Source organism: Hippocampus comes, unplaced genomic scaffold (genome assembly GCF_001891065.2).
Source record: "Hippocampus comes isolate QL1 unplaced genomic scaffold, H_comes_QL1_v1.1 scaffold51, whole genome shotgun sequence".
Lineage (NCBI taxonomy): Eukaryota > Metazoa > Chordata > Actinopteri > Syngnathiformes > Syngnathidae > Hippocampus > Hippocampus comes.
The window spans coordinates 1,193,918-1,210,501 of NW_017805497.1; the positions used below are offsets into that span (position 1 = coordinate 1,193,918).

The window sequence follows — 16,584 nt, forward strand, 5'->3', positions numbered from 1 at the left end:
CTCAGCTACAGCAGCCACTGATGCAATTTTGTATTTTCTGTTTTTCCTTTCTCCATCAATGAGTGTTCAGCTGGGATAGGCTCCAGGACGCCCACGACCTTTGTGAGGATAAGCGTATTCGAAATGGATGGATGGATGGATGGATGTTGGTCTTGGCAATGCCATGTGCCATACTGTTTGACAAAATAGCATTTTTATGAATGTAATTGAATTTTTATAGAGTGCATTTTTAGTCTAACCTCTCCCCTTTTCTCGATTTCCTCAGGTGTGATTCAGAGCGGCAGACATTCAGCGAAGAAGTGAAACGAAACAGGGATGAGTGTGGACAGCCACCAGGGGGTTGTGACCACCCCTCCCGCACCCAGTGGCGGGAACAGAGAGCGCTACTTTGATCGAGTCAATGTCAACGATCCGGAGTACCTCAGAACCAGGAACATGTCGGCGGACCTCCGGCAGGACTTCAACGTTCTGGAACAGAAAAAACGGGTTACGCAGATATTACAAAGCCCTGTAAGTTCAAATAACCTTATCTCCACACCTAAAGTCTGGTATGCTTCACTAGTGTGAGTACACTGATGCATGCCCAAGTACGGTACACTTTCACTTCCCCTCCTCAGATATTCTTGGAAGTGGTTGGCAAGGGTTTGGTCATGCAGAGGCGCATGAAAATATACATTACCATATAAATAAATACTGTGATCGAAATACACACAGTCACACACTGGTACATTTGATCTCAGGTCAGACCAGGTCTGTTTGAATGGCGAGTGTGAGTACACACAAAAGCAAATGTCACAACATATATACATATATATTGGTGACGCAGGCTCACTGAAAATTAACTTGATGGACTGATCACCAAATTTGCAAATTTTTGCATGAAAACAATTAATTAAAAATCTAGAAAATTTCATGTTCAGTACTCAGTGTTTCCCGACCTTTATTGGGCTTTGGCATAGACATGAAAAAAAAAATATTGGACCAGACCACCAAACAAAAAATGTCACAAACAGATATGACTACTGAAATAGTGATGATCTTGTCTTAATTTACTGACCAACTGACTTACTCAGTGTGAAATCTGGGAATGCTCAGTGGAACACCAAGTTTCCATCGTCCTAGCAAGCCATAACTTATTCTGTTCATTCATGTGACTGGCAACAACAACTGAAATCTCGTGTACAAATATTCCACATTATTCCACATTATAATATTCCTACATTACAAGCCACTTGCCCATTTCCTTTGATTCCTTTGATCAGTCACAGTTGAATTGGATTAGATTAGTTTCCCAAATCATACAGCCCGAGTAAATATCGAACAATAACGTCATCAGTATGGGCCACACCAGTAGCTGGCAAAGCCAATTTCAAAAGAAGCACTCCAGACATTGGTTAGCATTTGGCATAACGTAGTTATTCTTACTCAGTTGGATGCATTAGTGGTGTATTAAATGTACAACATGTTGGCAAAACGTCAGCACAAATGCAACAGCAGTGCTATGTTTCCCCCATTGCTCTTCTGGCTGTGACTCACGCAGAATGTGTCATCCATGCCCAAGACATGTGTGCTCCGTTTCCACTATGTCCACTGCTTTCAACTGTGTGCTTTTTGGGACTCCAAAATGCCATTTTTTTTCTTTAAATTCTATATAGAAAGGTTACTTTGAAAAAAATCCTTTGACAATACAAGCCAAAGCATGACTGAACTGAAGTGAACTGCACTGTTTGGTGGCTTTGGCGACAAGCAAAGTCTTCATGGGAATAATATACAGTACTTGCTATTACAAGTATACGATAACCCCTCAAAATCTGTGTTGGTACGGTCTTCGTTCAGGACTTTTAAATAACTAAAGAACAAAATGAGTTCCAGATGAGTTAATGGAAAACCTCATGAACTCTTTCAGAACCCACACACTGATAGATTGAATAAGCAAACCTCTTCTGGAAAGGTTGAACAGGTGGTAGCATATTCAGCTACACTTGGCAAAAGTTTTACGCCGGATGCCATTCCTGACGCAACCCTCCCCATTTCTCCGGGCTTGGGACCGGCACTGGGGAACAGTGCACCCCCAGGGGAGGGCACTGCCCCCCAGCGGCTGGGTTGTAGCATATTCAGCTACATATTTTAAATAATTGGAAACAGAATATCAGTGGCAAGCTAAAATCCTGAAAGAAGCACCTTGTACCACACCTTTGCTCAGCTTCAGCCCAGCAGCCCTCATGTTGGGTCAGGTTTTGTGGTAGTCAGCAGCTTTGAGAGGGCAGGGCATATTCTTGCCAGCACTTGTAATGCTGTTGTTTGCTTTTCTATCCCTGGAGGTCCAGATTCTTGAGAATTACAGGAGTTCTAAGAGACAAACTCGAGATAAGTATTGGAGGTACAGTTTGTGATCTTGGAGCTCCTTCAAGGATATACATTTGCCAAGTATTTAGGCACACAGTTCGAGGGTGCTGTTTAGGTGAACAATTTGCCTTTTATAAACGGTAGACCATGTATACAAATGATTCCGATTGTTTTGTCTGCTTGTTGTCCCTAGGTTTGATTGTTTCCCAGGCAGGAACTCAATAGCAACACTTGTGAACTCATTTAAACACTGCTTAGTATCATGTCTGTGCATTGCACTTTGTAATTTGCCCTTTGAACACTTGACATCACATTTTGTCAAGATGGTACAACAAACATGTCATTTCAGCCCGATTAGTGCCTGAAATATTTGTTCAGCGCTGTGTTCAACTGAAGCGCTCGCAGATGTTTGAAATAGGACCTGTTATTATTGATTCTCACACAGAGTAAAACTCAAGAGTATGTATGATTGTTCTTGTTTAAATATCATCCATGAAGTGGATGGATCTATTGGCATAATGGATATCATATTTAAAAGGGAGACTGCAATTTTCGGAAAGAAAAATCTACTTTTTTCATTTTTGACTCAGACTTTTGACTTGACTTGGCGGTAGCAGAAATTGACTTGCTGGGGTCCGTGCATGACATTGGCACGCGTTAAAGTGCGTTTGTCCAGGAAACCTGCAGGATCTCCCATTGCGGATGATGTTGTTGGCTACACATCTGACAATGGGCAATAGTTGTGCTGTGCAGGCGTGGAGGTGCTTTTAAAATATTTTTAAGATGATAATGATTATTAGTTCGATGAATTGATTTTGACAATGATTCGTAGGAATTGTCTCACGCTGTTGTCATATTTATGAATCAAATCCGATAACACCCATCACACATATCCATGGAGCGCCAAATATATCTTCCTGCGCGTTGATCAAATCCACCAAAGTTGCCTTACACCGCCTTTGCTGCTATTTAGCCCTGCTTTTTGGTTGTATAAAATGTAATCTATTTCCTCTCACCAATTTGGCAGGTACGCCGGGGAAATGTAGTAGAAAACGCTCTCGGTCTGCCGGAATGCCTAGTAAACACGCTCAAGTCAACTTTGCCCGGCATCTAATTGAAGATGCGCCCGTTTTTCATGCCAAGCACAGGGGCGCCTGCTTACGAAAATAGGACTGCACAGTAACACAAGCTGTGGCTACCATTAGCTTGTTTACGGTGCATGTTGCATACAGTGCATGTCTTGTGCACGTTTCCTTTTTTGAGGGGTGCAACTTTGGGGGCGTCTTTTCCCGTGTCCCGAAATGTTTCTTTCTCACTTTCTTACGCCAAATCATCTTTAGCAACAATACAAAAATACAACATAACTGCACGCGTCCGTAGCTCAGCGGCCTCCTTCTCACGACTTGTCTTCCTTTCTCAGTCTCTCCTTCACTTTCTGTTTGCTTGTATTCCACTCTTCCAAGACTAGCGGACTCGTAGATTACATGCTTCTTATGCTCAGATTGCAGGTTGCGTATAAAGGCAGACCAATATAGACCAGACTTGGAACGACTCAGCTACATCCATCGTGCAACTGTGTTTACTTTTTTGGAAGTTTAAATCTGTAACGCCGAATCCTTTCGAGGCCTCACTGTCTGGATTAATAGACAATGGAGACAACCAACCGCCACAACATTATGTCCACGTAACACAATAAAATGTTCATCAATACAAGCATTGCATCAAATCTTGCGCCTTTACAAATTATCTTCTTTTTATTTACACGCAAATTTGTATTAATTTAGCAACTATGTTCATCTTTTGTGGTGGTAGTTTGCAGTGGTATAGAATGTTCCCGCATTATACTAAACACTTTTTCTCACACCTTTATGCTCTGTCATGTAACTAATTAGAGGTACTGAATTCAAATGAAGGCACAGGCAGTCATAGTGAAAGGCATACGCCCAATATGTTTTTATCTAAGGTGGACTGTTTCACATTATTCAATACATTAGTAGTTAACTTCTTTTGACACTTGTTAATACCAATAAATTCCATGCGAAGTTCAAAACGCTCTGATTTTTTTTTTTCAAGACTGTTTTTATAGTTTAATGTACAGTGCAATGGAAGGTTGTTTTTCACTGTTCACATGTGAAATAACCCCTTTCAGTTTATTGGCGTTTTTCAAATAAATAATGACGTTTCCTTTGAGGCCCTACGAGGAGAAATTGTATATGTTAGATTATGCTCGGAGATATGAATCTCGCTCCCACTGTAAAACTGCATAGGCCTCATAAAAGGGAAAAGTAATATCATCCTTTATGTCACGAATATGTCTGATTTCAGTGTACTCTTTTTTTTTTTTTTTTCCAATGTATGGGATTTATGTGCTAAATGAAGTAAGATGATTTGTGTGACATTTCTTTGAGGGTGCTTGAGAGGCTGTTTTGGTTTGCTTGTTTTTTTTTTGTTTTTTTTTAACGTTTGCTAAACAAAAATTGGTTTGGATGCAGATCCCGCCAAAGGATTTGCAAAGCTAAGCTGACTGTTTGTTTTTTTTTTTTGGCTTCCGAGAACTAGTTAGCCGTGACTCGACTCGCTCTGTGGTCTAAAAGGTCAAAAGATTAGAGCGCCTGAAATTGAATTTCAACCGCAATTTCTCATGCTACTTTTATTTTTGGCATTTCTGGACATCGTCATCTGACCTGCTGAATGGTTGCTTTCTTTCCCCTGCATTTTTCCACAATGTGGAAGCTTATTTTAATTTGCTCACACCTCAGGTTGACACGACTCGTCCTATTTGTCGTATTTTCAATTAAAGGAAGTGTGCATCTTGCCCGCTTCCTATGCCACATGTCAGCAAGCACAAGTGGATAATTGATGAGCCTTGACAGCTTCTGCCGAGAGCCCTTTTTGTGTGAAGCTTCATATAACGGCCGCTCTCTATTAGGTTTCTTCCCTTTCTCTTTTAAAGTCCCGATGGTCTCTTTGATAGAACATTAGTGGTTGAACTTCCTCCAGAGATTTCTTTTGAAAACCACTCTCCATCCCGCAGAGCCAGCTGTGTTTCACTCAGTCGTTTCTCAGCATCTGTTAGGGAATGAACTTAGTGAAAATTCCTGTGCAACTGCTGAAGCCAAGGCAAAGACTCAACCAAATTGATTTGGTTTTTATAATGCATATTACTCATGTCCTAATTATTTATCGCTGGAATGCAAAATCAAATAAAGCAAATTACTCACAAAATGTTCAACTTGATCCCAAATAAAACTGTAACTTGTGTTCGATGCAAAAAAAAAAAAAAATGCATCAGCGTTGCACTAAAAATGCCACCGTGACTCAGTGGCACATTCTTTTTTGAAAGATTATAGTTAGTGGCATCAATTGAATGACCGTACTTATTTGATGACGTTGCAGCAGCAGCTTTCCTTGCTAGCTAGACATTGAATGTGAAGCATGAATGCATTTCCACGAATGCGCCTTTAAAACGAGCCTGATGATATTTACGGAGCAGGTCTTGTTTCACAGATGCATTCACCGAGGTTAAATTGGCGTAATCAATAGCGCTGCCCAGCCTGCAGGCAGACTATCCTGCTCTGTAACACCGTCACGTTGTTGGATAGCGAGAGCAACATCGTGCTGACATAACAGGCCGGGTCTCAGCAAGTTTGAGGGGGAAAGGGTTTTATTCTTTTTTTTTTTTTTTTTTTGTGGCTTTTTGAATGTCATTATTGATATTCTCTTGAAATGTAGCTGATGCTAGCCCAGCTAAAGTCATGGTTGTCAAAAAGGGGCTGTAAAAAAATTGAGCGATTAGTACTTAGTAGCAGAGGCAAAACTGATGCCAAACACCTCTTCTGTGCAAACATGTTCATAAGCTCAGAGTGACAGTGGGCAGCATTGTTTTATTTCATGCAATGCATTTGTACAGGTTGTGTGGCGGAATCAGTAAACAGATGTCACAATGTTATGTCGATTCACCTGATGTTTTATTTGATGGTTATTGCAAACCCCCGCCCGCAGCATCAACAACTTCCTTGATGTTGTTTTTGTTGCTGCAGCGGTCAGGGTTTTTTTTTTTTTTTTTTTTTTTTTTTGTGGCTTTTTGAATGTCATTATTGATATTCTCTTGAAATGTAGCTGATGCTAGCCCAGCTAAAGTCATGGTTGTCAAAAAGGGGCTGTAAAAAAATTGAGCGATTAGTACTTAGTAGCAGAGGCAAAACTGATGCCAAACACCTCTTCTGTGCAAACATGTTCATAAGCTCAGAGTGACAGTGGGCAGCATTGTTTTATTTCATGCAATGCATTTGTACAGGTTGTGTGGCGGAATCAGTAAACAGATGTCACAATGTTATGTCGATTCACCTGATGTTTTATTTGATGGTTATTGCAAACCCCCGCCCGCAGCATCAACAACTTCCTTGATGTTGTTTTTGTTGCTGCAGCGGTCAGGAGGGTGGTCCACGTATTAACGCTTAGATCCACTTTCAGCCCTAGAATTAATCTGTTTGCATGATGCGGTCAAATCCCTGCTGTCATAATCTTTTTGAGAATTCAGTACTGCAACACACAAACTGTTGAGCAGATGCCTGCTGGCGTATGTGTGTGTCTATCTGACGGGTGCGTGTCTTTTGAAAAGCTTCAAGCAGCTTTTAGTTTGGGAGTGCCAACAAGTGATGATATTCTCTTACCAGTCACAGCATTCTGTCATGTTCGTTTTTGTTTTTGTTCCAGCTCCAGCTGGAGTGAAGGGCGTTTCCCTCCAGCAGGCGTACCTGTTACTTGTTCCCAATTGAAGCTTTGCCCGATATTTCGGGACTGCTCAAGTTGCCTACTCTCCGTCGGATATTGACCTTGCTTGGTGTTTATGCTCAAGTGTTGTTTACTAGAGCTCACGATCTTGTTCATAGTCGTTTTGCTCTCTTTGTTCCTGGTTTTGTATGTTTTTGATCTTGTTCTTTTTTTTTTTGTGTGTGTGAATTGGACACATGTCACTTCGTTTGTACTCTCAGTGTTACTTTACCCTGCCTTTTGCAAGCGCTTTGTGTTTATGGCTTGTTTTTCCTGGCTCCTTGTGACCAGCGATTTTTGTTTTTATTTTATCGGTGTGTTTTTCTGTCAATAAATCTTTTTGTTATCGCAGTGTGTCTGCGCCTGCATTTCTGGGGTCCTAAAACTTTGTTTGGTTCAGTTTCGAACCTAACGCTGCCACAATCATTCCAAGAGCCACATCAGGCTGATGCAGTCCTAACCAAGACTTGTTGCATGAATTGATGAAGCCTGCTCAGATGAGAGGTGAAACGTCTTTGAAGACAACCAGAACAGTCCGGTTACGATTGATCCAATGCCCTGTGAGTACAGAACAAGAGCTGTAAACTTCACATTTAATCAAAACCACATATTTGTATGATACAGAGCAGTTCAGCACTATTGGTTTTCCATAACACTTGTCCTCATTCGGTTCGCGGGTGAGCTAGAACATCTCCACATTGATTTTGGGCAAAAAGGCGGAGTACACCAGTATCACACCAATGTGTGCATATTGAATTGCTCTAATCTCATTCATTTTTCATCATAAGTAGCAGGAGTCCTCCAAACGGACCCACAACGGCATTTTCTGCAGCTGAGCTTTGATTCTGCCTTTAGAACACTGTAATGTAAATGTGATGGCAAACAAGTCTCTTGTCCGAACTGTCCGAAACACAACGGCTGGGGCTTCACCGTCAGACATCCGCTCTGAGTCGGTCACCACGGCAACATCACCGCCAGGGAAAGAGGAATGTTTGGCCATGGTTCAGACTCAGCGGTGCACTGGGACTCGAGGTGTTCCAATAGAGGGGGGTTGCTCCAGTTTTCACAAAACACCCTCACATGGGTCAGTTCTGTTGGCAGATGATCCTGTGGTTGGCGTGTTGGGGACAGCAACAAAGTGCGAAGGGTGTCTACAAGCAGACAGTTGCAATCAAAACTTCAATACTGTATTAGCGTATACTTGTTAATAGAGTCCTCACTCGGAAATGGTGCCATCACCCATTTTTCTAATTCTACAAAACATTTATGTACGACACACATTTTGCAGTCAAAGGACAACTGATCCAGGAAAAAAAAATGTTAATATCTCATGAAGGCCTCAAACATTTTCTCACTTACTTAAAAAGTGTTTTGACTAAACCTAGCCAATAATCAAGACAAGCACCCTTAGTGCAGACCTCTGCCAAGCCTCGATCACTGAGGTATGTAAAACTTGATCCAGATCCAGAATTGCTCTCTTTCATAAGCGCAGCAAATTACAGCCTGATAGGATGACAATTGACTGGGAAATTGGGTTTCCCACGCTCAAAAGATTTCACATTTCTTTGAATTGATTTAATTATTTAATGACTTCATCAATGTGTCTTTCACAAAAATTGATACAAACTGCAATACAGTATATTGCACTCAATCAGATATTTCCTACACAGGATGAATAAAGTATCTTTCTATCTGTCCATAAAATTGTAATTTAGTCATCAACTTTAGTCTTTTCTCCAATGCTAAGATTTACGACAAGAGCAGCTCGACCTTCGACGTTTGTATTCACATGGTTTCACAAATACATGTTAATATACACTTCCACAGGTTGAGGAGGTGACTGTAGTCTGGACGGAAAGATTAGCCTCACAAACACAAAAGATCTCACACGCTGTTAGCCATTCAGCCTATCGTGTGTATGCTTGTTAACCAAGCAGCCAATCAGCTTCACTGAAGCTGCCTTCCTGCTGTCACCGAAGGAGCATGGCTAATCTGTGATTAAGTACTGCTTGTGTCTCACTTCATGTTCCCACAGTCATTCTTCCACTGTCTTCTCCCAATGTGCTCTAATCCGCCATGCCTCGAGATCTTTCCACACAAGTGTGCGTGCGCACGTGCCATCATTTCTCCTGAAGTTCTGAAAAAATATGTGCATATTGTCACATCACATCATCTAATATCTTCTTTTCCAAACTTCCATCCCTCAGGCCTTCAAGGAGGAGTTGGAGAGTCTGATCCAAGAGCAGCAGCGCAAAGGGAACAACCCCACCGGTCTGTTGGCCCTCAGACAGATTGCTGACTTCTTCATGGCGAGTTCAATGGCTGGTTACAACACTTCCCCACTTAGTGAGTACTCATTGCTGTGTGACCTGTCACCATGGTGACCAGTCAACAGTGTAAACCGCACGCCCACAGTTTAAAAATAATAATAATAATAATAATAATAATAAGCGTATTTAAAGATGTAAGATTTCCCCTCTTGAAGGCTGATGTGCTGATCTGGGCTCAGAGCCATGCATTTTTCTCGCACTTTCTCTTTGAGTTATGACTTCCATTTGCACATGTGGAATGTGCAAGTAAATGCTGAATCATATGTTAAAGGGATTACAGCAGCTCAATCCATCTTTTTTAAGTTAGTAGATGATGTAGTACCTGGTGTGTTTAATACATCCGTGAAAAAAAGGAAGCAAAGCACTAAAGTCAACTTTTTTTTTTTTTTTTTTGTGTGTGTTTTATTTTGTATTTCCCTTTTCAGGTTTGGGGATGGTCACACCCATTAATGACTTGTACAACGTGGAAGCGGGCGCCATGGTGAAAGGAGAGAAGCTGACACGCTGTAAACTGGCCAGCCTCTACAGACTGGTTGACCTGTTTAACTGGGCCCATTTTGCCAGCTCCTATGTCACTGTAAGACTTTCCAAAACCATTCTTTAGAGCAGGAATCTCAAACTTCGGTCCCCCGAGGGCAAACTTTCTCGCATGTTTTAGAAGTTTCCGTCCTCCTACAGATGCAGATGCAGAGAACGCTATTCTCATGGCTCCCCCAATACAGTAGCATCGTGTGGTGGAGGCAGTGTGATGGTGTGGGGTTGCGTCTCCTTCACTGGAAAAACAAAGCTTGTCAACACTGGTGGCAATCTTAATGCAAAGAGATTTCCAAATGAGATTCTGCAACGAATGGCAATACCATATATCCACAGTCTGGGATATCATTATCCAAGGTGACAATGTTGACCCCCAGGGAGCGAGCTTTATCAGAGACTACCTGCAGAATTTGGGAGTAGAGAGAATAGAATGGCCTGCCAGCAGTCCTGACCTCAACCCCATTGAACACGTGGGCTCAGCTTGGATGGTCTGTTTAAAACACAGCCATAGTGCCTGGCTGGCATCAAATGCTGGTTATATATTATTAAAAATAAAATAACATGATACATATATATTTTTCATACCTCATTTACAAATGGTCCATGTGTCCATTTTCAAAATCAAATGTGGCCCTTGAGCAAAAAGGTTTTCCCACCCATGATTTCGATTTGCGCAGTCGGAAAGCACTTTGCGAATAAACCTTCTCTGACGGTAAAGAAGGAAAGTATTGATTCATTGTTTTTCATTATTATGTTGTGTGGGTATTTTTTTCAATCCATACTGTAGAGGAATAACATCTCTATGTTTTTACTCCAAAGGCCAGAATCAGCAAAGAACAAGATCACATCCTTATCATCCCCAGAGGGCTCTCCTTTGCTGAGGCGTCTGCGTCAAACCTGGTGAGACTCGAGTTGCCTTGGTGCCAACCTTGTGTAACAATGCAGCTTCTTCATTTTAATTCATTTCGCTTAAATGAAACATTATCTGAAAAATCTACTTTGTGTTTGAATACAAATGTCTCGGTGAATGTAGGGCTATACCATTGTTTTTTATCGTGTTTTTGTTGTTTATCTGCACACACATGGTTTGAAGCAAAGCAATTATACCAAAATGACACAAAATGAAGAAACCCGAAATGTTTTGGGTGGTGTCCTTCAGCTAAACTTTGCTTTTAGCAAACTTTCAGCAGGACTGAAGCACATGAAAATTGTCTGTTTTCGTTAATAATTAACAGTGTTAAAAAGCCTTTAGCCTTCACTGAGAGCGGTCATGCATTCCTGTTTTGCTGGATTAATATGTTACTGCTTTAATAACTTGAACAATAGCAGACAAGTGCCTCTCCTCATACTTTCTGGTCCGATGTGGATGTGTTCACCGTATATTCTTGACGCAAGTGTAACCGTCATCACCTTCTGCTCTGTTTGCATTGGACCAACAATGTAGTGAAAGGTGTTTCTCAAATATGTGCCGAGTTATAAAAATTGCTGTCTCCTTTCAAATAAATTAACCTCATCTAACCTTGGAATGGGCATAAATCCCTAAACAACTTAGCTCCAAGGGTCACGGGTACACGCAAAACCCTCCACCTAACGTGACCGCTCACGGAGGAAGAGGGCACGACACCATCATTGACAACAAATAATCCTGACATGCAAGTTGTTTGAAATTTACAGGTATACTTTATGAAACATGTTTTGGCTACCAAAATAAACTCAGCAGCCAACACTGCTTGCTTGCTACAATGGACATTTTCAAACTGTCATTAAGCTATCAGTGACGCCTTGGTCAATTCCTATCTGCCTCACCTCGCCATGTCTGTTTGAGATCCAATGTTAAGTTGAGGTGACTTCACCGCTGAGAGTTTGGTTCCATCTCTCTGGACTTTTGTTTCCAGGCAAAAATGATGATTCGAATTTTGTTGATGCAGCTGCGTAGTTGCTATTTGATCCAAATTTTTAGCCATCCATGTCACATGAGAGGCTCTGTACTTTATGCTGAAGTGGTCGGTTTGCTTCCTGTCACCTCACCCTCACTTCTCCCTGCTCTTGAGTGTCATTGCCATTTTTAGACATTTCTTATCTTCGCCAGAAAGCCATGTCACATTGAACATCTTTCTGACACGTCCTTTGACATCTTTCTCAGACTAATGTGGCGCATCTCGCAGGAGACCTCTCAGCTGCAGCGTTGTCTAACTGCACAGCAGCTCCTGAAGGGCACGGCGGGGCGAAGTGAAATGTTACTGCACACGTGATCGAAGCACATCAATGTTCCATTGTCTGACAGCTGCCTCTGTCTGAGTGTGTCGACATCAGTGGTGGTGGTGATTGCCCTGGTTTTGAAAGATCAATAAATTGCATGCCAATGATGTAGTTTCCATTTGAGCGAGGGCGATGCCAGACCAACATTTCACAATGACTGGACAATATCATCAGCGAACTACAAACGGAATGCCATTTGTATGTCATGTAAATTCTGGCAAATGGAGTCACCACACCAAAATGCCAAAGAAACATGTTTGCAACTTCCATCAGTTTTCGATGGCTAATTTTGGAAAGGATCATGAGGAAGCTGACTTAGGACAAGGCAGGCTCCACATTTATTTGATGGTATAAGATCCAAACGATCCAAACTTTTGAACGTTGCTTTTCACTGGAGATGTTCGCAAACTGAACAAACCGGCATTGGTCGTTCCATGCTTTTCTTTGCTCCGACTTGTGCCTACGCAGTCGCATGCCGCTTCGCACACTCGATCAGAGGCCATTCCATTTTTTTTCCAAGTCTTTAAATTGTTGTAATTTCCTTAATTCTAAACACATTGACACAATTTAAAAGCCATTTTGTTCCTTTCCTTAGTCTCTTTTTGGTGACATTGGTCTTGCTGGGACAAACAACTCTTGCGCTTAAAGCTCACGTTCCGTCTTTCTGCTTTTGTTTAGTGTTATTTGTTTTGTGCGGTGTCGTTGCGTGTTTTGAAAGGCACGGCAGTATACACGTTTGATTTATGATTTGTTTAAAATTATTATTATTATTATTATTATTGTTGTTGTTAAAGCATAGTTCAGAAACAAAAAACATCTATTCTGTGTGTGTTCAATTGAGGTGAATGTGATTCATGTGCGTCCAACTGCATGATGGATGCCCTTTCCTCTCGCTACAAGTCACACTCACAGTTTGTGTTGTGAAAGAGAAATATGATCTTGAGGTTTTCTGCTTTATATCGGAACAACATGTGGTGGCAGTGCACGATGCCTGCAGGCCACAGAGGGTTTCTGTTTGCCATTAACTTTCAGCCAGACCCTGACATCTGCACACACTTTGGTCATTTTTTTTTTCTTCTGCTTGACACATCTGCCTCTTCGGTCAGGTGTCTTCATTCTCTCCCGCTTGTCAGCGTCTATACTATTCTCCCTTGCAGGTCTTGAACCTCAACATATCACTCCCAATAATTCAAGAACTAAATATTAATACAGTTGCAATATCACAAGTTGCAACTGTTAATTTCCAGAGGTGGTTCTTATAGATAGGAAAAAGGGTTGTTAATGTGATGTATGGTGTTGGCTGTATTGATTTTGTCAAGATTTATCAGCTCCATTGTTGTATGCATGTGTTTTAACAGCAGAGGTTATGTAAGTTTACAATGTCAAACCATTTGATGGTACAAAGGTGGCTGTCTGTGTGATGCCACTTGTTCTTATCTTGGGGAAAAAACATTGGCGTACAAAACTTGATCCTATTTTGCAGCTGTCACAGCTGTTGGGAAGACTCACGAGCTTGTTTGCAGGTATTTTTGTCCTTCCATCGAACAGATTTGTGAGGTCAGAGCCACTGATGTGCTTAGGACTCATCATCTCTGTTCAAGTTCAATTCAAAGGTGTTTGATGGGGTTGAGGTCAGGGTACCGTGTTATTTCTTCTACACCTGACTCATCCAAGCAGGTCTTCATGGACCTCACTTTGTGTACTGGCGTCAGAAAATGGCCAATATGGTGCAATATGTTTTGGTAAAAATGAAGAGATTAGATTTAGAATTGTTGGTGAATCTATGATCATTATCGTATTGACAAAAAAGATGATGGAAAAAATGTGCTGACTCCAGCTGCTTTCCTGACTTCCCCAGATGAAGGTCAACATCATTGGTGAAGTGATCGAGCAGGGTTCCACCAACCTGAGCATCGACTCAGCTGGTTTCAGCCCCCACGCCGCCATCTACTCTATGCGTCCAGACACCCGCTGTGTCATCCATGTGCACACTCCTGCCACAGCTGCCGTGAGTTTGATTAAACATCTACTCAATTTGCAAATAACTCAAAACTCCAAGAAAATTATACAATATACTGCTGAGAAAATTATACAATTCGGTTAAATGTTGTGACTTTATTTAATATTGGGCCTTATGTATTTTTTGAAAAACCACAATGCAATTTAGTAAGCTTGGTATTTGGGAGTGGAAGATCACATGTAAAGTAGGAACATTAAGCACCCAATGAACTAATGATAGAACTCCTACATCGCAATTATATTATCCATCCATGCATCCATTTTCTAATCCGCTTTTCCTCACAAAACTCTAATTTGTCCCGAGGTGTGATTGGGAGCATGGATGGTTGTTCATGTGCCCTGCAATTGGCTGTCAACCAGTTCCCGCCTAATGCCCGAAGACAGCTGGGATAACCTTGCAGCACGCCCGGGACCCTCGTGAGGATAAACAGATTAGGAAAATGGACGGATGGATGGATTATATAATATTATATCATACAATAGATGTATAAAAACAATATAGATGGAATGGTCGACTGTCACAAAATTACGTTCTAAACGTGTCATGACTTAATCTGTTGTGTGTGTGGCAACAGGTGGCTACGGTAAACAGGTTACTTTCTGCCATCTAGTGGAAGACCATGTAATTGTTCCACACAAGCACAATACATTGCTGGGATCGATTGGTCAACATTGCAACATTGTATTGCATAATAGTTGCATTGTACTTTTTATAGCAATAAATTAAAGTTGGATAATTTTGCATGACACACCTGACGATCTCTTACGCCATATTATTCCACAGCATAGTGACTGGAAGTCACTGCCTTAGTTTGAGCTTATTTCTCCCTCCTGCTTATAGGTGTCCTCTATGAAGTGCGGCATCCTGCCCATTTCTCAGGAGGCACTCATCCTGGGTGACATCGCCTATTTCAACTACCAGGGTAGCCTGGACGAGCCAGCCGAGCGCAGAGAGCTGCAAAAAGCTCTGGGGCCAACAGCAAAGGTTCGAAAGCCTTTTGGGGACACAACATGGAACATTTTAAAACATGCAGGATGTGTGTTTTGACACTTTGAACTAGGGATGCACAGTAACTATTGAACAGTTCACGATCGAACCAATATTGGAGGAAAAAAATGACGTCATATTTATCGCTCTGATATTAACACAAGTGGACCGAAAACAAGAGATGCCTCAAATATATATATATAAAATTTTTCTTTAAGTAGGATGCACCGGTGATTTTCTCATCTCTAACAATTAATAGTCTAAAAAAACAATACAGCGGTTAGCTTCCGTGGTGGAAAAAAAAACAGTTGTTGTGCATCCCTACTTTTAAACCTAATGACTGTGGGTGTGGTTAAAAGAGTAACATTCCACTTTGCCCAATTCAGTGTTGTGGTTTTGGCTGTCATGACTGAAAAGAACAAATAGAACTTGACTGTGCAACAATTAAATACATAACCTTGAATAAGTATGCTTTTGTTTTTCAAGGTTCTGGTGTTGCGGAATCATGGCTTGATTGCTCTGGGTGAATCTATGGAAGAGGCCTTGCACTACATTCACAATGCGCAATATGCCTGTGAAATCCAGGTATAATCAAACGGAAAAGTCTCTTGTGGAAAACATGACAACATTTTTGCATCAGTATGGATGAACACACCGATAAAGCTACCTCTTTTTAAAAGAGAACCACTTATAAGGAGACTCATGCACGACTGACTGTATTCAGTAGTGATTTGCATTTGGGATTTTTCACATTTCTTGAGAGTCTTTATTATCATTTTTTGTGATCTTGCTGTGTCCAAATCTCCTGCATATCTGCCCAGTCAAGCAAAAAAAAAAAAAAAATTAATCCGACAGAAAAGCGCAGCTTAATTTCTATCAATAAATCCCGCCCGAACATGTTTGTTGTGCTCTGCATGATTTATTCCTTAGTGTTGTTGAAGCCCTGTGTCTTTTGCGAAATGACATTTTTGTCCCGAGGCAGATTAGGAAAGGCGTTCCTTGCACGCTGATGGCAATATTTATTTGGCAGATGTTTGTTGATCATAAAAGCCTTCTCCCCTTTCTCTTTGTGGCTGCATTTAGGTGAACGCCATCTCCTGTGCTGGCAGCATAGACAACCTGATTGTGCTCGACCAAGAGAAATATAAATCACGAGTGCACGCTGTGGCCGCCACAGTTTCCGGAAACATGAACAGTCCTTACAAGTGGAAGGTCGGCGAGCTGGAGTTTGAGTCTCTGATGCGGATGCTAGACAACCTGGTGGGTCAAACGGCAGCCTTGATCCTGACTCTCATTGAGCCTTCGTTATTGATTATGTCATTTATTGTTTCCTTC

At 41.4% G+C, this 16,584-nt stretch overlaps 1 protein-coding gene across 5 annotated transcripts in view; it reads left to right on the forward strand.

The window, feature by feature from the left end:
• The window catches only part of add3a (adducin 3 (gamma) a), an 80,199-nt gene that overhangs the window by 52,214 nt on the left and 11,401 nt on the right, over window positions 1-16,584 (forward strand). For all 5 annotated transcript variants that reach the window (XM_019876651.1, XM_019876653.1, XM_019876652.1 and 2 more), the window contains exons 2-9: window positions 266-510; window positions 9,327-9,465; window positions 9,875-10,026; window positions 10,803-10,883; window positions 14,101-14,250; window positions 15,103-15,246; window positions 15,736-15,834; window positions 16,333-16,509. In XM_019876651.1, coding sequence (XP_019732210.1) covers window positions 316-510; window positions 9,327-9,465; window positions 9,875-10,026; window positions 10,803-10,883; window positions 14,101-14,250; window positions 15,103-15,246; window positions 15,736-15,834; window positions 16,333-16,509 — 1,137 coding nt within the window. In that variant the 5' untranslated portion in view covers window positions 266-315. The remainder of the gene's footprint in view (window positions 1-265; window positions 511-9,326; window positions 9,466-9,874; window positions 10,027-10,802; window positions 10,884-14,100; window positions 14,251-15,102; window positions 15,247-15,735; window positions 15,835-16,332; window positions 16,510-16,584) is intronic.